Genomic DNA, 21498 nt, shown 5'->3' with positions numbered 1-21498 from the left:
TTGGAGAAAAATCCCCAAGGTCCCATAGCAGTTCCTCTCAGCCACCATGAGATCATCCCTCACAAGCTGTTCTTGGGGTCAGATTGGCACTCCAGATATGGGGGCCCTGGGGAGAGCTTCCTAAGGGAAGCTGGGAGCAAGGTGGAACCCCAGGAGAGGGTGGATGGGCTTCCACTGCGGAGAGTGTCCCACCGGTCCGTTACAGACTTTGCCCAGGCGCCAGCCTGCGCTGTGCAGGAGACAAAAGAAAATCGAGGCCCTGACTGAGCAGATGGTGTGGAGGAAGCCGGGCGGGCTGCAGTGGGCCTCTGAGGACACGAGGAGGGCAGGGGGCATGGAGACAGCGGGGGGCCGAGGGTTGAGTCCCAAGCAAGAAGGAGCCTCGTGGACTTTCTAAGGACTGGTGGGAGGTGTAGCGCAGGGGCCCCTGGCTGCTGGAGGGGCCCGTCCAGGGAGCGGGCATGGTCCCCGGTGGGGTAAGCCGCACTGCTGTCGGGAGGGCGCTATGGTTTGCTAGGTGGGGGGGCTGGTGAGGATACCACACGTCTGGGGATCCTCGACTGCTTCCTGGAGACTGGAGCCACTGAGGGACTCAGGGAGTTCAGAGGGAAGACCCAAGAAGAGCGGGCTAAGCGAGGGGGAGAGGACAAACCCTGGGGTCGCCGGCGTGTGTGAGATGGAAATGGAAGGAGAGGCGGCGGGGGGACCAGGGGCGTGGGGGAGACCGGGGTAGGCCCTGAGAGTGAGGGAGCGCCCGGGAACCCTGCTGGCCGGCGAGACCTTGGTGCGGAGCCCCCAAGTGCTCACCGGGGTGGGTTTGGGACCTGGCGGTCCCGGGCGCTCGGGTGGGGGGTGGGGGGTGGGGGAAGGCAGCCGGCGCCGGAGGGTGGGGCCGGGAGGGAGGAGGAGGGGCGGCGGGGGAGGGGCGGGGGCGGGCGGCCTGCCCGGGGGAGTCGCACTCGGCCGCCGGCGCAGCGAGCGGAGACGGGCCGGGCCGAGGCGACCTGACCCGGACGAGCGGCGCGCGCGGGGCCCAGGCGGGGGGCGGGAGGAAGCGCCGGGCAGTGCCGGCCGCCGGGGCCCAGGAGAAGCGGAGCAGAGAGGAGCGGGGACACGGGCGGGGCCGCCGTAGCTCCGGATGGGACCAGCGCCCGGGCCCGTTAGTCCAAGCAGGAGCTTCGGGAGAAGCCTTCACAGGGAGATTTACCCCTGCCTTCCCCTGCCCTCCGGCCCAGGCCTCGCTTTGCTCCCCGCCTGCCCATGATCCCAGTCCTTCCGCGGCGCGGGCACCCTCCCACCTTACCCCCTTGGTCCTATGTGTCGCAGCGCCCTCCTGCCCTCCCGGCCCTTTCAGCTGTGAGGTTCCCCCAGGCCGTTTCTTTGTATCACTCGCCCCCCCACCCCCACCCCATCCCAGTCCCAGATCCCCTTTTCCTTCTCAGCTTTGGATTCATCAGGCTTCTTCACCTCGCACTGTCCCCATCCCGGCCGCAGGCCCCCTCGGTCCCTCCCTCCCCCTACCACCCCCCTCTCAGTCCTCAGTCCTTGCCCTAGGCTGGTAGCCCACTCCTTGCCCGCCCCCCGCCTTCCTCTCATCTCCCCCTCCTCTCCCTGGCCCCCAGCACCTTCTGCATCCCAGCCTACCTAGCTTACTCTTCCTTCTCTTCCTGGCCCTCTTCACCAGGCTCCAGGCTGGGGGGTGCTCGCGTCTCCCCTGTAGGCCAGAGCAGCCCCAGGTTCTGGGGGCAGTGGGGCTGCTGCTTTATCCCCATGGCGCTGCCATCACTCCTGCTGTTGGTGGCAGCCCTGGCAGGTGGGGTGCGTCCTCCCGGGGCGCGGAACCTGACGCTGGCGGTGGTGCTGCCAGAACACAACCTGAGCTATGCCTGGGCCTGGCCACGGGTGGGACCCGCTGTGGCACTAGCTGTGGAGGCACTGGGCCGTGCACTGCCCGTGGACCTGCGGTTTGTCAGCTCCGAACTGGAAGGCGCCTGCTCTGAGTACCTGGCACCGCTGAGCGCTGTAGACCTCAAGCTGTACCATGACCCCGACCTGCTGTTAGGTCCCGGTTGCGTGTACCCTGCTGCCTCTGTGGCCCGCTTTGCCTCCCACTGGCGCCTTCCCCTGCTGACTGCGGGTGCTGTGGCCTCTGGTTTTTCGGCTAAGAATGACCATTATCGTACCCTGGTTCGCACTGGCCCCTCTGCTCCCAAGCTGGGTGAGTTTGTGGTGACACTACACGGGCACTTCAATTGGACTGCCCGTGCTGCCTTGCTGTACCTGGATGCTCGCACAGATGACCGGCCTCACTACTTCACCATCGAGGGCGTCTTTGAGGCCCTGCAGGGCAGCAACCTCAGTGTGCAGCACCAGGTGTATGCCCGAGAGCCAGGGGGCCCCGAGCAGGCCACCCACTTCATCCGGGCCAACGGGCGCAGTGAGTGTGGCCCGGGCTATTTTAGGGTCAGGGGAGGAGGGTCGCTGTGTCCCTAAAGCTCAGCACTGGGGAACTGTAGATGGAGATAGGCATTGAGCAGCCGTATGTGGTGGTTGGGATCAAGAAGCACACGTGGACAGAGCACCTGTGAGAGGGCCAAGGCTTCATCATGGGAGCTTGTGAACACCCTAGGCAGATGCAAACAAGGAAGAAGAGAGCATGAGGGGTGAAGCCTTGTATCAAGGTGGAATGTGAAAATGAGGGGATACTAAGTTTTGGGAGCAATGTGTGTGCCCTAGAGTAGTGAATGTGATTGACAGCCACTCTGAAATGTGCCCTGTCTGTGATCAGAGCTACCACCCAGACTGGGCGCCAAGACCCCTTGGTGGTGTAAAAATAATGAGGGCTCCATGAACGGGCTCAAGGCTCAGCAGATTTGGGAAAGACAGGTAAAGCTCATACTGAGAAATCTGTGCTGTCAGTGCCTTTGAGCCCAGGGAAGGGCAGGGAAGAGTCAGGGAGCAGGCGGGTTGGGTGGAGAGCAGCAAGGGAGGCTCTGGGAAAGGGAGGGGCTTGAGAGGGACAGCTCCCTTCCTCTGGGGTCTGGACAGGCTCTGACTTCTGCCAGATGGTCCATACGGCCCCAGGGTACTTATGGTGGACTCCAAGTGGGGCGGGCTGGGGAGCATCTGCTTTGGGGTTGATAGGTTAGGGCACTCTCTTTCTTGCTGAAGAGGGACATCCCAGTGATTCAGAGAAGGGGCTGTGTGGCGGACCTGGATACCTTCTCAGGGTGCTCCTCTGTCATGTACCTGCTCCCAGTTGTGTATATCTGCGGCCCTCTGGAGATGCTGCATGAGATCCTGCTTCAGGCCCAGAGGGAGAATCTGACCAATGGGGATTATGTCTTCTTTTACCTGGATGTCTTTGGGGAGAGTCTCCGTGCAGGCCCCACACGTGCTACAGGCCGGCCCTGGCAGGACAATCGCACCCGGGAACAGGCCCAGGCCCTCAGAGAGGCCTTTCAGGTATCATTTGAGCCAAATCTGAAGGGGGAGGGGGAAGAGGTGCTTCACTGGAAATTCTCTCTCACAAGACCCCAAAGAAACCCTAGGAACCAGGCAGGAATTGTGAGCCACAGGAGTAAAATGAACAGAGGCTTTCTGAGTCTAGTGTCACCCTTTCTTACTTCTCTACTTTTGTGACTCAGTGTGCTTGCTGCCAAGACTGACTTTGGCTGCCTCCAAAATCCTAAAACACTGACTTTCCTAAGTGCCAGTAGTAGGCTATATTGTGGGGGAGAAAAGTTCAGGAAAAGATCTGATCCTAGCCCTTGGGTGGGCTTCCACCCTTTGTGGAGAGGTGAGGCATCGTTCTGGTACAGTCAGACAAAGTTTGAGAAAGGATAGGATTATGTGTCCTGGAACAGACACTAAGAACTTTAGTGGCTCAGAGGAGGAAGAGTCAGTGTGGGCTGTGTTTAGGGAAGGCTTTTATACAGGAAGTGAGACCCTGTTGTGACTTTAATGATAGATGTCATATTCATAGTCAGAGTGGGAGAGGAGATCCAAGCATCCTGAGCAAAGAGAAAAAGATAGGAATGGGCGTGTTTGAGAGACCGAGAAGATACTGACCCGACAAGAATGAGGGGTTCACTTAAAGGAGATACAGGAAATAAAGTTGCAAAGGTATAATCAGATTAAGGAGAGCTCTAAGTCTTAAGGCACTAGGACTCGAATTTGGGGTCCTTGACTTTTTGTGTGTGTGTGGAGATAAATATACAGTAGTGACAGAATTCAGGATTAGCAGAGAGGGAGACCTGGGGCAGTGAGACCAACTGTAACAGATTAGAAGAGGGTGAGGTGATATGGCTTGAACTAGTGTGATGATAGCAGGAATGGAAAGAAACGCATTTCAGATTTCAGAAAATTTGTGGGGAATGTTGGCATGACTCTGTTCATTTCACTCCTGCTCAAAACTTCCAGTGACTTGTGTTCTAGAGAATAAAATCCTGACTCCTTATGATGACATTTAAGACCCTTTGCAGTCTGTTCTCAAACCACTTTTTCAGTCTTACTTCCTGGTACCCTCATGCTGAGAACTGCAGCCTACCAGGCCTCTGAGTTCCCCCAACCCCGGGGCCTTCCTGCCCCTGTGCCTTTATGTTCTTTTTCCTTTTGTCTAGAATGCTCTTCCTTCCCTCATCCCAAATATCTGCCTCTGAAAAATCATACCCATGAATCTTCCCCTGATTCCCCCACCACTTTTTTACTAACCGTGCATATAAGTGTTTCCCAAGTATTTATCCATATCCCTCCTTTTTTCCAAGAAGGATTGGAGGTGGCTTATGGGATAACCTTAAAGTCCTTTAAACTCTGGGATTATTTGGTTCTAAGTAGCTGTGTATAAGGGCTGGACCTGGGTGGCCATTCTTCTCCAGTGAGTAAGGTTTTATGTGGCTGTGATTATATATTTGGTTGCGACTGACGAGTGTGTGTCTGACTGAGAATGACATAGCTGTTTGCATGCCTGAGAATGAGTCTGTGACTGTCACACTTGAATATGGGCCATGGCAGGACAGGTTTTGTTTATGCTATAATGTTTTCCTAAAACAATCTTCTCACCTTTGTCTGGGTAATGCTTCCATATTCTTTAACACTCATACCAGCTATTTTCCCTTCTAGGAAATGATCCCAGAATCCCTAAGTGGGACTGAATTTCCTACTCTTTTGCTTAACTCCATCTACCATATAACTAACCATATTATTCAGTCTGTGTTTGATTTATTTGAAGGCTGACTCATTTCATTAGTATTTACTGAGCACCTCTCATGTCCAGTCACTGTGCTAGGTACTTGTATACAAGGGAGAGCATAACAGACTTTGTTCCTGCCTTTTTGGAGTTTACATTTGGTAGGATGGGCAGGCAATAAATAAGTAAGGAAATAAATACAAATGTAGGGACATCTTGTGATGTGTTACTAAAACATAAAGTGGAAAGGAAAAGAGTGCTATGAAAAGAGAAGAACAAGGGGATTGTAATTCAGCTGATGTGGACTTCAGAAGATCTGTGACCCTCTCAGATGGGAGCACTCCATAACCTTCCTGGTTATATCCTTTTTCTTTTTGAGACAGCTCTGTTGCCCAGGTTGGAGTGCAGTGGTGTGATCACAGCTGCTCACTGCAGTCTTGACCTCCCAGGCTGAAGCAATCCTCCCACCTCAGCCTCCGAGTTGCTGGGACTACAGGCATATGCCTCCATGCCCAGCTAATTTTTTATTTTTTGTAGAGATGGGGTCTTGTCATGTTGCCCAGGCTGGTCTCGAATTCCTGGGCTCAAATGATCTTCTTGCCTTGGCCTCTCGAAGTGCTGGGATTACAGGCATGAGCCACTGTGCCTTGCTGGCTGTATTCTATTTGTGGAAGAAAAGCCTCACTTTCTTCTGTGAGCATTATTGCCCAGCCAAGGGTCCCCAGCATTAAGGGTAGAGAGAGGAGGGATCTAGTCATCCAATAATCAGTTATATCAATTAACTCTCAGTTCTCTCCCTCACTGTGGGCATTATTCAGACAGAGAAATAAAGAGGGAGCCTTTGCTGCAACACAAGAGAAGGGAACTAGGCAGCCAGGAGAATATGCTGACGGGAAGGTCAAGGCTTTGGGTAGGTGGGGCTGAGGGGTGATGAGGTGCCCCGCCCCCCCCACCTTCCAATGCAGAAGCAGGGGAGGGGCTGAGGGAAGTTGGGCAGTTAGCTCCAGCCAAGCAAGGATGAAAGAGCACAGAGCCCTTCTCCCAGAGACACTGGCCCTCTGAGGTCCCAGACCAGGCCAGCCTGAAAAAAGTGGCAATAGCGGAAAGGAGGCCTTGACACAGATGCCCACAGCTTTTCCAGGAGGGTATCATGCTCAAGGAAAGGCCCTAGCTCATGCTGTATCGGTACTGGCTACTGGGGAGAGAGCTCTGAAATCAAGTATGTTGATATGATTTTTCTCTCCCATTTAGCCACTAGCTGCTCCAGGGCAGGGATCATGCTCATCTTCATATTCCATATGTCTAGCATGTAGTAGGTGCTTGACACATATTTGCTGAATTGAATTAGGAGTGTGTTGGGGAGAGGGGGATAGGATGAGGAATTCATCTAGACAGGAGTAGAGCTGGCAAGTAATGTAAACTAGGTGATCAACCAGGATAGGGAAGAAAAGATTGAGTGGAACTAAATAAGCAATGACCAGGCTCTGAGGATCCAGAGGCCCAGGCTGGTCAATGGAGGACTACAGGGTTAGAAACCCAGGCAGAGGTCACAACCTACATGATCAGCATGAGATTGGGTTACACGCAGGGAGCACCAGCGGCAAGAATGGAAGAAAGCACTAAACCAAGGGCTTGGAGATCACTTGTCTCGTTAGGCCACTGTTGACCACCCTCCAGTTGGCCAGGGCAGGTCTCAGTGGGCGGGTCCACAGGTAGAGGCAGGTGCCCCCTGAGGGTGCACATTTCCTAGGTGTGCTCCTGGCACCCACCCACCACTGCCCCCATTTGTGGCGGCCTTCGCTTGTTTTTTCCACCTAGGGTCCATCGTGAAATGGGACACAATTATCCTCCTTCACCTTCTCTGAAGCCCCTGAGCAAGCACAGAAACTGTTTGAGGTTGGGTTTTTTTTTTGTTTGGTTTTTCATTTTTGTTTTTTGGTACTACAGCTACAACTAGTAACCACAGCAAAAACAGTTCTAGCATAGCAGTTTAGGGGGACCATGGGATCAAAACTATTTAAAAATAATACTAAGATCTTATCTGCTTTGTCACGCTTGTTCTTTTGTGATTGTGTAGTGAAGTTTTCCAGAGGTTACATGGCATGATGATGTCATCACTTGGACAGCTGTGGAAGGTGTGCTTGTGTGTTCTTACATTTTCAAAATTTATTAGTTTTAACTTCTAAGATGGTCAATATTGATAGATATAGTCCACATAAACTTTATTTGGAGTCCTTAATAATTTTTAAGAGTGTAAAGCGATTGTGAGACCAAAAAGTTTGATAACTGCTAACCTAGCAAATCAGCCAAGCTTAGTGTTGAGAATTAGTGTTAAAAATGTGTTAAAAACCTACCATCAGCCTTTATTGAAATATAAATTGTGTCGAACCTGATCTTTTCTTGCCATTTTCCTGACTTTTTACATTGCTTGTCAACAATATTCTACTTCTTTATTTTATTCTTGGAACAGGTGCTACTGAATGAACTGTTCCAACCCTTTCCTTAGTTCCCTTCTCTTTTTAAAAAAATTTTACCTGAGACTGGGAGAATATTAGAAGTGTGTAATCAGGCAGCCAAATGCTCTAGTAAGAATAATGATATCTTGAGGCAAGCTGCAGTCTAATATAATGAATGCATATTATAAATCGACTTTATTATTTCCTATCTGTAATGAATTGATACATAATAGGCCATATGTGATGTGTCTGGTGCAGCGTATCTCTATGGTCCACACGTACTTTCTATAACAAGAATAAACAAAACTAGGAGAAATGACCAGATTTTAAATTATCATTTCACAAAGTCATATTTCACAAAATGTATTGAACTGAAGTCTTTCCTTGAAGTTGTGATGCCAGTTTCCTGTTGGAGCAGAGGTTGGTCTCAGTGACTATGTGGCCTGAGGCAGGGCCTGAGGCTGGAAGGTCCAGCAGCCCAGGAAGGGGAAATGTGTGAGACTAATGGGAGCTAAGCAGGCACTTTGGTGAGAGATAGAGATGCTGACTCATGTGCCAGTGAGATGTGTGCATGTCTGAAATCACATGTGTCATTTGCTTACCTGTGAAATGTGTGTAGGCATGTGACTGTGTGTTTGTCCCTGTGACACATCTTTTATCAGTAAGCAGGACAGTGCTGTTTGTGGTAGGTGTTCCACACATTAAATGGATGAGCACACAGCTTTTCACAGGTGGAATCACTGTCTCAAAGTATTTCCCTCAGTTGTCATAGGGCCTGAAATCTCTCTAATTCACTGGGCAGAGACACTGTGTTCAAGTGGCTGAAATGAAAATGTCAGTATTTTACTGATGGCATTAACAGTGATTAACACCTCAGAGAGGAGCTGTTGGTGGGTGTTGTCCTTGGTCATGAGCAGATACCCAGAAAGCATGGGACAGAGGAGCCGTGTGAGCTGTGGTGGCCTGGCAGGAACCTGGATGCTGGAAGGGAGCTCTGGAAGATGTTGGGCTGGGCTTTGGGGATGGGGTTGACTATTATTTGCCAGTTTCCACCTTCCCAGAACCAGTCCTATCTACCTTTCAGGAGGAGTGCCACTCCCTCTTCCCAGATGTATGAAACACAACACACACACACACACACACACACACACACACACACACACACACACAGAGGTTAGTAGCCCTTTCAAAGGCTTCAGACTCACCTGTGTATATTTTATATCATGTATATTTTACCAAGTTTCCCTGTCCTGCATCTTCTCTTCCCCTAATGCCTATCTTGAATCCTGTTCACTCTTCCCCATATGCTGCTGGTACAGACTGTATTGGTGATCACGTACCGAGAACCCCCAAATCCTGAGTATCAGGAATTCCAGAATCGTCTGCTGATAAGAGCCCGGGAAGACTTTGGTGTGGAGCTGGGCCCTTCCCTGGTAAGTAGATCTCTCCCTTCCTGAGAGGCAGGTCAGGCTTTGGGGAAGGGCTTCTCTCCCAAACTCAGCATCAAGTCTTGGCTGTGGAGCAAGCCCAACTTTGGGGGGTATCCGCTTCCAGCCAGGATTTTTCCTTCTGCCCTAGGGAGTAGTTAGGAATGGATGGCACTTTAGGAATAAGAGGAGGGAAAAAAGCAAACCAGAAGAGAGAATAGGTAGAAGGGAGACCCCAGAGAGTAGGGAAGGGGCCTTCCAGGACATTTGGAGAGTACTGCTGAAGTTGCCACCCCCAGATGAACCTCATCGCTGGCTGCTTCTATGATGGGATCCTGCTATATGCTGAAGTCCTGAATGAGACAATACAGGAAGGAGGCACCCGGGAGGATGGACTTCGAATTGTGGAGAAGATGCAGGGACGAAGATACCACGGTAATGAAGAGGGGTCGATGGGGGTCTGAGGGCTGATGTCAGGAATAGAGTGGGCTGAAGAAGAAACAGATGTCAGGATCACCACAGCTTTAGTGGGGGGTTAGTGAATATGGCAGAGGTGCCCACACCTCAAGATCGGGGAAGGGTAGACTCTGAGGGAGCCGTAGGCATGGGTGAGTGGGAGAGGACCCCAGGATAGACCTCAAAGTAAGGGCACTCTTTTCTATCTTAGGTGTAACTGGACTGGTTGTCATGGACAAGAACAATGACCGGGAGACTGACTTTGTCCTGTGGGCCATGGGAGACCTGGATTCTGGGGACTTTCAGGTGATGGGGGAGGAGGCAGGGAAGAGAGTGTGGCCCTGCAAAATCCAGCTTTCAAGGGTTCAGTGGGGACAGAGCCAAAACTACTGGAGGAGGGACTTGTTTTCTCTGCTGGCACTGCATCCTGGCTGGGTGGTAGGTTGGGGAGAAAAGCAGCAAAACAGCTGGGGTCTGGGGAGGAGGCTGGTGGGAGCAGGCCTGTGGGCCCAGCTTTTTGCTTCCTTACAGCCTGCAGCCCACTACTCGGGAGCTGAGAAGCAGATTTGGTGGACAGGACGGCCTATTCCCTGGGTGAAGGGGGCTCCTCCCTCGGACAATCCCCCCTGTGCCTTTGACTTGGACGACCCATCCTGTGATAAAAGTGGGTGTGTGCAGGGACTGGGAGCAGCTTTCCTCCCTTTGCTTTCCATTCGTGGCCTCCACCCTCACTGACCCTCCACTCTTAACTGTGCTTCTGCCTTTACGTCTGCATCCCTCCCTCCTCATTTCTTCCTACTCCCAAGGAATCTGTCTATGCATTCCGTTCTCCATTCTGCCAAGTCCACACACAGTCTTCCTCAGGGTCTCAATTTCCCCTTCAGCTCCACTTTCAACTCTGGCAATTGTGGCTCTGGGCACAGGAATCACCTTCATCATGTTTGGTGTTTCCAGCTTCCTAATTTTCCGGTGAGTTCTGGGTTTCCTGCTGACCTACTCCCTGCCCCCATTGCCACATAGCCTCTGGCTGAAGCCAGGTGGTCCCTGTAACGTGGGATAGGGTAGTAGGTTTCTTAATTTGCTGGTTGTCTCTTAGATCCAACAGCATCTTCCTCTCTAGCCTTTCTCTTTAGTTGTCTTTTAGCCTAGGTGTTTGTTCCACTTTTTGTTCTAGACTGGATATACTAGCTAGTGTTTTTCAGTGGGGTTAAGATCCAAGGTGAATTTTCCATTGGTCTTCTTTTAGGAAAGAACTTTCACCCCAATCTCTGTGTTTGTTAGTGAACATAGGGCATGTGCCAGATATGCCGAGAATGCAGCCTTATCTTCCAGCCCTGTCTCTCAGGTGTAACAGTTGCAGCTTCAGGAGCTGCAGGGAAGCTCCTGCAACCCTGATGTTGGCTTGGGGGTGGCAGGATTCGGCTTGCCAGTCAACTGAGGTGTGCAGTCCTTACAGAAAGCTGATGCTGGAGAAGGAGCTGGCTAGCATGTTGTGGCGCATTCGCTGGGAAGAACTGCAGTTTGGCAACTCAGAGCGTTATCACAAAGGTGCAGGCAGTCGCCTCACACTGTCGCTGGTGAGCCCTTGTCTCAGCTGTCCCTCTGCCTCCCTCTGAGTTCCTGTCCCTTCTTACCCTGGATCTCTCCCAGCACATTGGCTTGTAATGATAGCCCCTGCACTACCACCATCATCTAATGTTCCTTTCATCCTTCCGCCTCCATGTTGCCCTTGGCCCCAGCGGGGATCCAGTTACGGCTCGCTCATGACAGCCCATGGGAAATACCAGATCTTTGCCAACACCGGTCACTTCAAGGTGAACAGTCATTTGCTTGTTCTGGTCCCCACCATTTCATCCTGTCTCATCCCCATCTGCCATCTCTGCCCCTAAACCTCTGTCCCTCATACCCTCCTTTCTGTGCCCAGCTGAGCTCCTGGATGCTTCCACTGCTCTCTAGCATTTCCTTGCACCCAGAACTTCTGATACTCATTTTCCTTTCCCCTTTCACTCCCACCATCAGGGAAATGTTGTCGCCATCAAACATGTGAATAAGAAGCGCATTGAGCTGACCCGGCAGGTTCTGTTTGAACTCAAACATGTATGTAATGGAGGATGGACTGAGGGTGAAGGGTAAACAGGGATGGGGAAGAGGAGTGGGGAAAACTATGAAATAGTAAAATTGGCTAGATGGGCAAGCGGTTGATTTATAAATGATTTTAAAATTGTAGATACAACTAAGAGAAACATCCTCTTATGTAGTTGTAAGTTTCTGTATCTGATTTTTAACTCTTTCAATTTTCTTATCCTTCCCATTGTTTTTTTCTGCCAGATGAGAGATGTTCAGTTCAACCATCTCACTCGCTTCATTGGCGCCTGCATAGACCCTCCCAACATTTGCATTGTCACTGAATATTGTCCTCGTGGGAGTTTACAGGTGAGGGATAGGTGTAGGAGATTATGGCAGGGGTGGGGAGGATAGACCCAAAGTTATACTGACTCTACGCCAGGTGATAGCTGGTGGGACCAGGACAGACAATCTATTCCATGTCACTTACCAGGATATTCTAGAAAATGACAGCATCAACTTGGACTGGATGTTTCGTTATTCACTCATTAATGACCTTGTTAAGGTGAGTCTTCCCCACTCCTTAAAAGTTCATCCACTTTAAATCACTTCCACTGTTCTTTGATTGTGGTTTTTCTCCTTCCAGTCCTCTGAAAGTCCTGTTCTCTCATCTCCCCTTATTCCCATTGTCAGGTAATAATGGGTAAACAAGGAATCTGGGGCTTATAATTGGGAGAGTGAGTTTTACCTGCCACAAGGAATCCTGTGCCTGTAGAGAGTTTCTGTCTTTCTGTCTTAAATATCTCAGATCTCTTTCCGTCATCTCTTTTACCTCCAGGAACTCATAAAATGAGTCAGGTCTCTGAACATATTTATCTCCTGTTTTTCCTCTCATTATTTTACTCTCTGACCAATATTTGGCATGTCTGCCCTTTTGTTCAGAAAACTGAAGTTTAAAAAAGGAACATTTACTAGTAGAACTAAGAGAAACCAAGGAAGATTGTACTAAAAACCTTTGGTACTCTTGTGTAATACCAGGTTTCAGCTATGTTCAAATGACTCAGAGGCCCACAGATTTGTGGAGCATAAAATAGACTCTTGCATGAGTTGGGCAGATTTTCTGAAATAAGTCTCATAGCCAATGAGCATCCCAGTGGATCACCCCACACTGTATTTGAAGCTAGCTTTGGTTTTCTGCTAAATTCTCATGAAGTTATTTAAAAAGTATTTTTTTGTGTGTGAAAATTTGCTATCAAATGAGAGATAAAAATATTAGTAAAGCCAATATCATGCTCAACTAGAGGTGTGATGATAAATATAAGAAAAACACAACTCTTGAGAGAACAGTGATTTGGTGGAAAAGTGATTTACAACAAAGCCAGAAGCCTAATCCTGTGATTTTTGAAGGCATCCTTTGCACAGTTTCCACACAAGTAAATTCACAACTTCAGAGATTCCCAAAAGTTTTGTTGCTACCAAAGAAATAAAAAGGAAGAGTTCATAGAGATTAGAGTTATGAATTAAGTTCAGAGCTAAACATTTAGACAGAAATGTTTTTTTGTTAGCATATTGAAACTTGTATCCTCTTTCTGTCTCACCTGAACTGATTTGGGTGGCTCCTAGGGTTTCATTTTTGGGGAGCATCATTTAGACTTTTTTTTTTTCCCTGAGACAGGGTCTTATTCTGTCATCCAGGCTAGAGCGTAGTGGCTAGATCACTGCTCACTGCAGCTTCGACCTCCTGGGCTCAGGTGATTCTCCCATCTTCGCCTCCTGAGTAGCTGGGACCACAGCATGTGCTGCCGTGCCCGGCTCATTTTTGTATTTTTGGTAGAGATGGGGTTTTGCCATGTTGCCCAGGCTGGTCTTGAACTGCTGGGCTCAAGCAATCTGCCAGCCTTGGCCTCCCAAAGTGCTGGGATTACAGGCATGAGCCACTGAGCCCGGCCTTTAAGACTGTCTTTCAGCAACTCGGAGGCAAAGGTTTTTCCCCCTCTGGACCCACAGAGCCAGCAGTTTTAGGCTTCTGCACTGGCTTAGCAGATTTTGTCCATTTTCCAGGTTTACGATGTTCTGCATTTTCTCTCTGATCCAGCATTCCCTCTAGTAGATCTTATTCCTCCTCTACCCCGACTTGCCCACCTCCCTCTAGTAGATCTTATTCCTCCTCTACCCGGACTTGCCCACCTATACATGGTTATGCATTAAAGTTTACAACTGGTCTTCCTTGGTATATCCAGCTACTCTTGATACCTGGGTCTCAAGTCATGTCTTCCTAATTAGTTGCCAGGTATCTGAGACCATCATGGGTGTTATATCATTTTGGTCTTCACCCAAGTTCTGTTCTCTTCACTAATCAGAAGATTGACTGCCCTCTCCAGGGTAGTCATGTGTAGCTCCACTTATCCCTCTTTTTAAGCATTTTCCCTGTCCCTGGTGGCTGGGTGCTTGTGTCTTGCTTATGATACCAGGAAGAGATGACTCTTCTGTTCTTCCTGCTTCCTTGGGTGGAAACTGCAAAGGATGCCTTCCAAAATCAGCTTATTATTTTTGTGGACCCAAGATCTGTAGACAGCTAGCCAGTGTCCATCTCATGGAGAGAGGGTATTCTAAGCCAGAAATGATCCAGTCCCATGACTTGATCTGTACCCTGCAGGGCATGGCCTTTCTCCACAACAGCATTATTTCATCGCATGGGAGTCTCAAGTCCTCCAACTGTGTGGTGGATAGTCGTTTTGTGCTCAAAATCACAGACTATGGCCTGGCCAGCTTCCGATCAACTGCTGAACCTGATGACAGCCATGCCCTCTATGCCAGTGAGGCCCACCCCCACAACCCACTTTTTATATTGCTCCTCTTTCCACCTAGGGATGGCGGGAGAGGGAGGTGGAGTGACAGTAATATAGGGATGAGTCCAGGTGGGCTTGGGGGTGCCCCATTTTGGGCGACCTGGCCAGCTGGTTTCCTCTTTTCAGAGAAGTTGTGGACTGCCCCAGAACTGCTCAGTGGGAACCCCTTGCCAACCACAGGCATGCAGAAGGCTGACGTCTATAGCTTTGGGATCATCCTGCAGGAGATAGCACTTCGCAGTGGTCCTTTCTACTTGGACGGCCTGGACCTCAGCCCCAAAGGTAAGAGTCAATCCACTACCCACAGCCTCTTCTTCCTGGGAGAACTCTGTTCTTCATCCAAACCTTTGATCACCCTCAGAGATTGTCCAGAAGGTACGAAATGGTCAGCGCCCATATTTCCGGCCAAGCATTGACCGGGCCCAACTGAATGAAGAGCTAGTTTTGCTGATGGAGCGATGTTGGGCTCAGGACCCAGCTGAGCGGCCAGACTTTGGACAGATTAAGGGCTTCATTCGACGCTTTAACAAGTGAGAGGGCATTATGGGGCAGGGGCTTCCCAGGGATAGAAGACTCATTAGTCCTAGTGCGTGAAGTGGGGCAGGTGGGACCAGAGGGTGGGTTGGATAGGAAGTCCTGGGAGTCTTCAGAATCTTAGAGCAAGTGCCATATCCTGCCTCCCCCTAGGGAGGGTGGCACCAGCATATTGGACAACCTCCTGCTACGCATGGAACAGTATGCCAATAACCTGGAGAAGCTGGTGGAGGAACGCACACAGGCCTATCTGGAGGAAAAACGCAAGGCTGAAGCTCTGCTCTACCAAATTCTACCCCAGTGAGACTTTCTCCCCCTTCCTGAATTTTCTTTTGGGATTCTGCTCTGTTGGGCTCTGCCTCATCAGGCGCCTGAGAACTCACCTCCCAATCCTCAGAACCCTGCTGGCCACATGGAGCCCCCCCAGTTATAGATTATTTGCTGTCATTCTGTCTCCACATCAGCTATGCTGCCTTCTTACTGGCTTCCCATCCCTTCTTCTTAAGACCCTGCTCTACCACGCCCTTGCTTCAATAAGTGTATGTAAAACAGTCTCAACTTGAGACAGCTCCCATGCACAGGGATTCCCCTCAAAACCCCCCGCCACTTGTACGCCTTACCTTGCATTAGACTGTAATGTCTTCCCAGCCACTTTTCTCCCTCCCACCTGCAAAGCCCAGCTTTCTTGTTACAGCTCATCTCTGCTGCAGCCACATACCCCTTCCCTCTCTCTTCCGCTCCTACTCTCTTGGAGTTTGGCTCACATGGCACCCTTGCTTCCTAGTTCAGTGGCAGAGCAATTGAAACGGGGAGAGACTGTACAGGCTGAGGCCTTTGACAGTGTTACCATCTACTTCAGTGACATTGTTGGCTTCACAGCATTGTCAGCAGAGAGCACCCCCATGCAGGTGAGAGCCATGGGTGCGAGGTGGCGGGTGGGGTCGGGTGGGTAGGGACCTGGGGAAGCCTCATTGATAATAGGGAAGATGAGTTTGTTCTAGAGTTCCCACATCTTTTGATGGCTCGTGGGTTAAGAATTCTTAGAAAGTTGGGCACAAGTCTCAGGGCCTCTGCTTTTCTATCCCTTTTAGGTAGTGACACTTCTTAATGACCTGTATACCTGCTTTGATGCCATAATTGACAACTTTGATGTCTACAAGGTGAGAGCTGGGACCGCTCTTCAATAGAAGACCCTTTAATAGAGACCCCCTTTGAAACCCAGTCTCCCTGAACCCCACACACCTTACCCACCCCATGATCGGTTTTCCCTCCAGGGTACCCAGCATCCTGGTGCTGGAGTGTACTTTGTAGACAGATGTAGCTCCAGCACTATAATTGTACGTTCCAGTCGAATTTCTTGTGAATCCTTTGGCTTCTCTGATCAGAACCATCATGAGATTTAGCTCCTACCTCCCTGGAGTATAAATACAGCTTATCCAACATTTCTCTCCAGTCCTCTCCAGACATGGAAGAATCATATAGGATGTGGGTCCAGACTGATTTAGTGGGATGAGGGAATATACATTTTAAAAAGTAAAACTTTTTGTTGAAGTCATTGAGTTGGATTTATTGTCCTTGGGAGTAAAAATCATCTGGATTTGAATATTGGCTTGTTGCTAACTGTGTGGACTTAGGTAAGTAACAGAATCTCCCTGAGCCTCAGTTGTTTTATCTGTAAGATGGGAATAATAGATTTATCATATGGAAAGTGCCTAACATTGTTTGGCATGTGGCAGACTACAATTTAGGGATAACTACTTTATCCCTAAATACTTAGTGTGTATTTCCTAAAAACTTCACTGTGTATTTCCTTAAAACAATGGCATTCATTCTCTTACATAGCTTTGGCACAATTACCAAAATCAAATTCCTGCTTTCCTCCTCTCTGACAGTTTGGGCTGTCTGGTCATTTCACTGGGCCTGCTTTACCTCCTCACCAGCCTCTGTCCTCTTGAGTTTAGCCTGTTTTCTTGCTTCCCATTTCCTGATGGCAGAGCCTATTGGTCCATGTCCTGCTGCGGACAGGGTGTTCATTCATTCGGCAAATGTTTACTGAGTATTCACCAGGTGCTGGGTGGAGAAAGAAGACTTAAAGGTTCCCTTGACATCTCCTCTCCCCTAGACTCAGGACCATGACACTTATTTTCTAGTCAATATTCTGGCCTCCAGGATGTCAGGATGATTAATGATGGTGTCCAGCTTGTCTCCCTCTACTCTTTCCCATCCCCATGGATATAAATAGAGGTGACGTTTTAATCCCCCTCTCAATCAGGTGGAGACGATTGGGGATGCTTACATGGTGGTATCTGGCCTCCCAGGCCGAAATGGTCAACGCCATGCACCAGAAATTGCTCGTATGGCCCTAGCATTACTAGATGCAGTTTCTTCCTTCCGCATCCGCCACCGACCCCATGACCAGCTGAGGCTACGCATAGGGGTCCATACTGGTAAGGCTGACTCTCACTCCAGCCCTAGTCTCCACCTTTCCCAGACTCTCCCAACCTGTTTCTTCTCATAGGGCCAGTCTGCGCTGGGGTTGTTGGCCTGAAGATGCCCCGTTATTGTCTTTTTGGAGACACAGTGAACACTGCTTCTCGAATGGAGTCTAATGGTCAAGGTAAGACATTAGCCCTCAACCCCATTGTTGGCCTCAATTTATCTTGCCCTTTTCTTCTTTTCATAATTCCTCCAATCTCTTAATCTGAGAGACCACAGTTCCTTAGTGTCACATCTTTGGGCATATTTTGTTTCTAATAGATATGCATTGGGAGATTGGACATATTTTGGTTCTAATAGATATGCATTGGGAGCTTCCCAGGGATGGTTGGTTGGGCACAGTGCTATACCGTATCACCAATTCTTTGATTGCCTTTTCCTTGATTCCTCTTTCCACCATCCTCCCCATCCCACCCACCCCAGCGCTGAAGATCCATGTCTCCTCTACCACCAAGGATGCCCTAGATGAGCTAGGATGCTTCCAGCTAGAGCTTCGGGGGGATGTGGAAATGAAGGTGATGGCAGGCCATGGGGAGGGGGGCATGGAAAGGGAGGGTGAAAGTGATTATGGGAATCATGGGGAAAGAGAGGGAGACAAAGGGACTAACATTGAGGCATCTGAATCATGTCCACTCTCCCACTTCCAGGGGAAAGGAAAGATGCGAACATACTGGCTCTTAGGAGAGCGGAAAGGACCTCCTGGACTCCTGTAAACCCCCATTCTTCCCAAGTCAGACAGTCTTCTGCTGCTGGTACCTGGGTGGGCAATGGCCACCATGTCTGCACACACCAGAAATGGACATTTTCATATGCAATGGAAAACAGCCACAAAAAAACCTACCTTATATGGAAGTTGTAGCCCTCTGCAGCTCAGCCCTGTACATATACCTGTCCCTCTCTGGCTTGGTCCCCTTCCTCCCTACTTTGTGTAAATATCTGTATCTAAACCAGAATATTTTGGTCAAATATAAAACAATAATAAAAAAAGTTCTGATGTCATAGTGTGGGATAGGGGCAATCCCAAGGAAAGGTTATGGGGTATGCACACAGTGACCCACAGAATCACTAAATTAGCAGTCTCAGGATGAGAGATAACCCTTTATGTAAAGCCTCTTCAAGTACAGCGAGAATTAACTTCCTCCCGACGTCTCTAGTGCAGACAGAAATAGATTCCATATTCCATACCCCACTTCCCTCCTCACCCCTCAGACAGGAGTCATTCTCCCCCCTCCACCACCCAGCCTTCCTCCAGGACAGGGAAGGGAAGAGATTTCTCCCAATTGGTAGGGGTAATTCTCAAGTTCGTAGGGCAAAAGTTGCCCTAGAGACAAGGGTACTGGTGTTGAGAAGCTGCAGTTCTTCCGGAATGGTGTGTCCAATGTCCTGATGTTACTGACACCCTGGAGGAGTGCCAGGATGAGGATGGATCCCGCTCTCCCCAAGCCAGAACAAACCAACTCTGCCCTACCTTGCCTGCCCCGCTCTGCCCCCAACATCTAGTCACCCTCACACACCGGTAGCTGTGGTGCCCTCTGTATCCAGAAGGTCTCAGGCTGCTCCTGGCGGTAGTCGTGAGGCTGTGAGGGAGGGTACTGAGTAACTCCTGGCCTTCAGCCCTCTCTCTCAACCTCTGGGCCTGGTACTTGGCCACAGCCTGTCAGAGCCCAGCTGTGCCAGTGGCGGGTGATAGGGGATGGGTTCTCACCTTTGTTGGGGCAGGAGTCCCTGCTTGTGCCAGCTCCATTTGGTAATCATGGTGTGTCACAGACTCAACCTCGAAGAGCTTCCTTGTGGGTTCCTGTTCTGCCTGCACCTCTTTACTATGTAGCCCGAGGGATGTCAAGGCCATTCTCACCCAATTTTTCTCCTCCCCCTCCTTCTTCCCCTTTACCCAATCCCTTACCAGATCTGATGCTGCAGGAGCATCTCCAGCATGGCTTCACGCTTCCCTGTGAGAGGGCGGGGGGTGGGCAGGGTGGGGTCTGGTTAAGAAGGAGGCCCAGAAGAAACTAACTTGAGAAAAGGAAGAAAAACCTTGGGGTTCCGCCCTTATATCCATTGGACAATCCGCAGCCCCACCAGAAATTCCTTCTTCTTCTTCCCTCTGACTAATGGACTCGTTCTGGCCTACTCTCTCTCACATTTCACACCTCGAAGTGGCCAATAGACGTTTCCTGGTGGCTGGTACGAGTCTTTCTGGGTGGTGCTGGGGGGCATGGGTGACTTTAGTTGCATAGTCAGCAGTCCCCGGTGTCCGTGTCGGAAGAAAAAACTCTCAGAGCCATCCTGCATGCTTGGGACTTGATCCAGGTGGTTGGTGGCTCTCTGTGGATCCCAAGTTGAATGACTATAATATCCCTTCTGGTACCCACCCTCATGTAAACTACTGCCTCCCCCAAAGAAACTGAGGGCAGCCTTCAAGAAAAGGGAGCAGGCCAAAACTTTAATACCTCTTCCTCCCAGTTGTAGAGGAGGCACTGGCCTCGTGGCAATGTTTCATAGCGAACCATAGGCTTCCCTTTAATGTCTGGGGGTTTCCATAGTCCTCGGGCACCCGGTTCTAAGACTTGCAAAAATTCCCAAGGTGGTTGTTTCTGGGGCTCCCAGGGGCAGTGCTGACTCCAGGAGGTATAGTTAGGGACCCGATCTGCCACCGGGTTTCTGAACCCTGGAGGAATACAGGGGCTGAGCTCAGAGTCAGGGCCAGTGTCTGGACCAGGCCCAGAGGCAGGACCAGGATGAGAGCCAGAGCCATGACCAGGACCAGAGCCAGGACTAGGACCAGAGCCAGAGCCAGGGACAGAGCCACAGCCAGGACCAGAGCCAGAACCAGAGCCATGGCCAGCAACTGAGCTGGAGCCAAGAACAGGCCCAGAGCTAGAGCCTGAAACAGGGCCAGGGTTAGAACTATGGTCAGTTGTAGTGCAAGGGTCCTGAGCAATACAGGAAACATAGACGGGCTCAAAGCCAAGACTCCCATGGGCTATATTGTGGGTAAAGCTGGGTCCTGCACAGGGCTCCCCAAGAAGGCTGGGGTCAGAGGACGGCTCCATGAACTCAGAACAGGGCGCTGGGGTCTTTGTAGATAATGCAGCTGCTTTGGCGGTGGTGAAGGCTGCAGTAGCTGCAGCAGCTGATGCAGCCGCTGCAGCTGCTGCGGTTGCAGCTGCCAGGGCCGACCTAGGACTGTCATCTGAAGAAGGAAACGGTTCCGAAGTGGGCCCTAGTCCTTCGGAGCTGGGCTGTATGTCTAAAGATCTGAAAGAAAGCAAACACGACATGGCTGTCAAAAACGCAGCAGAGGAAGTCCGCTAACCTTCCTCGTCCCCTTATGCCTGCAGCCAGAGCTGCGGCTCTCACCGCGACCGCGATCCCTCTGTAGTCTCCTTGGTCTCCATCTTCAGACTCCAGCTACTGGGTTGCCATAGAGACAGCAAACAACTCATGGAGCCTGCGCAGAAGTACAGCTGGGCGGACTTGAAGGTGGGGGTGGAGGCAAGTCCTCTGCGGGGCGGAAGTCTTCAGCCTGGTGCTGTCAGGGAGGTCCGCTTTCCGGTCCCGGCGGCATTCCGCCTCAGAGGGGGTTTTAGGGTTCCGCTGGCTTAAGACCTCGCCCTCCACGCCCAAACAGTCTTTGCGTGCGGTTTTCTAAGATGATGCTGTATGGGGATATGTCAGAAACAGGCACAGGGCTGTGGCATTAGATTACAGCCTACTTGGTGTTTGCTGAGAGGCAACAGTAGCTTCCCCTTAGTTTCTTAGTTCATTCTGAAAAGTGAGTGGGGTCTTTAACAAATGTTAAGGATGAAAATAAACAAACTAGCTGGAGCAAAATGGTGAGACATGGAATAGTGAAAAGGCAGCCGCTTTTGAGTGTGATTACTCCTCCTCTAATAAAAGACCCTCATATTGACCACCCTCCTCCTAAGCCCCCTTAGAACCTGGTTTGACCTCTGAAGAAGGGCCAGGATTGGCTTTCAGTTTCTTCCTACTCATTTAGGCTCATTCCTACTGTTACTTTTCCAGAA

At 50.4% G+C, this 21498-nt stretch overlaps 2 protein-coding genes across 7 annotated transcripts; one reads left to right on the top strand and one right to left on the bottom strand.

The window, feature by feature from the left end:
• Positions 1 to 959: 959 nt before the first annotated feature.
• NPR2 (natriuretic peptide receptor 2) lies at positions 960 to 18469 on the top strand. Of its 6 annotated transcripts, XM_030817483.1 has the most exons (22): positions 1514 to 2437; positions 3260 to 3465; positions 8964 to 9077; positions 9371 to 9506; positions 9739 to 9833; positions 10059 to 10191; positions 10412 to 10496; positions 10984 to 11104; positions 11267 to 11341; positions 11547 to 11624; positions 11856 to 11960; positions 12085 to 12156; positions 14248 to 14407; positions 14567 to 14722; positions 14802 to 14970; positions 15128 to 15274; positions 15759 to 15882; positions 16066 to 16134; positions 17247 to 17421; positions 17493 to 17591; positions 17894 to 17985; positions 18118 to 18469. In XM_030817483.1, exons 1-22 carry the CDS (start codon positions 1771 to 1773, stop codon positions 18181 to 18183), a joined length of 3144 nt encoding a protein of 1047 aa, XP_030673343.1. In that variant the 5' UTR covers positions 1514 to 1770; the 3' UTR covers positions 18184 to 18469. The 6 variants fall into 6 exon arrangements, 5 of the variants coding, with proteins under 5 accessions (XP_030673341.1, XP_030673344.1, XP_030673342.1 ...); XM_030817481.1 differs by having other exon boundaries at positions 960 to 2437; positions 9739 to 10191; XM_030817484.1 differs by lacking the exon at positions 11267 to 11341 and having other exon boundaries at positions 960 to 2437; positions 18118 to 18457.
• On the bottom strand, positions 16781 to 21439 carry SPAG8 (sperm associated antigen 8). The gene is given in 8 exon segments (XM_030817487.1): positions 16781 to 17044; positions 18142 to 18250; positions 18985 to 19047; positions 19176 to 19290; positions 19374 to 19419; positions 19621 to 19795; positions 19921 to 20728; positions 20831 to 21439. Coding segments are annotated over 8 exon segments (1539 nt in total). The 5' UTR covers positions 20917 to 21439; the 3' UTR covers positions 16781 to 16907.
• Between the last annotated feature and the right edge of the window lie 59 nt (positions 21440 to 21498).

This window comes from Nomascus leucogenys, chromosome 8 (assembly GCF_006542625.1).
Source record: "Nomascus leucogenys isolate Asia chromosome 8, Asia_NLE_v1, whole genome shotgun sequence".
NCBI classification, from domain to species: Eukaryota; Metazoa; Chordata; class Mammalia; order Primates; family Hylobatidae; genus Nomascus; species Nomascus leucogenys.
Note: the sequence above shows the minus strand (reverse complement) of the source record. Positions and strands in the feature narration are given on the sequence as shown.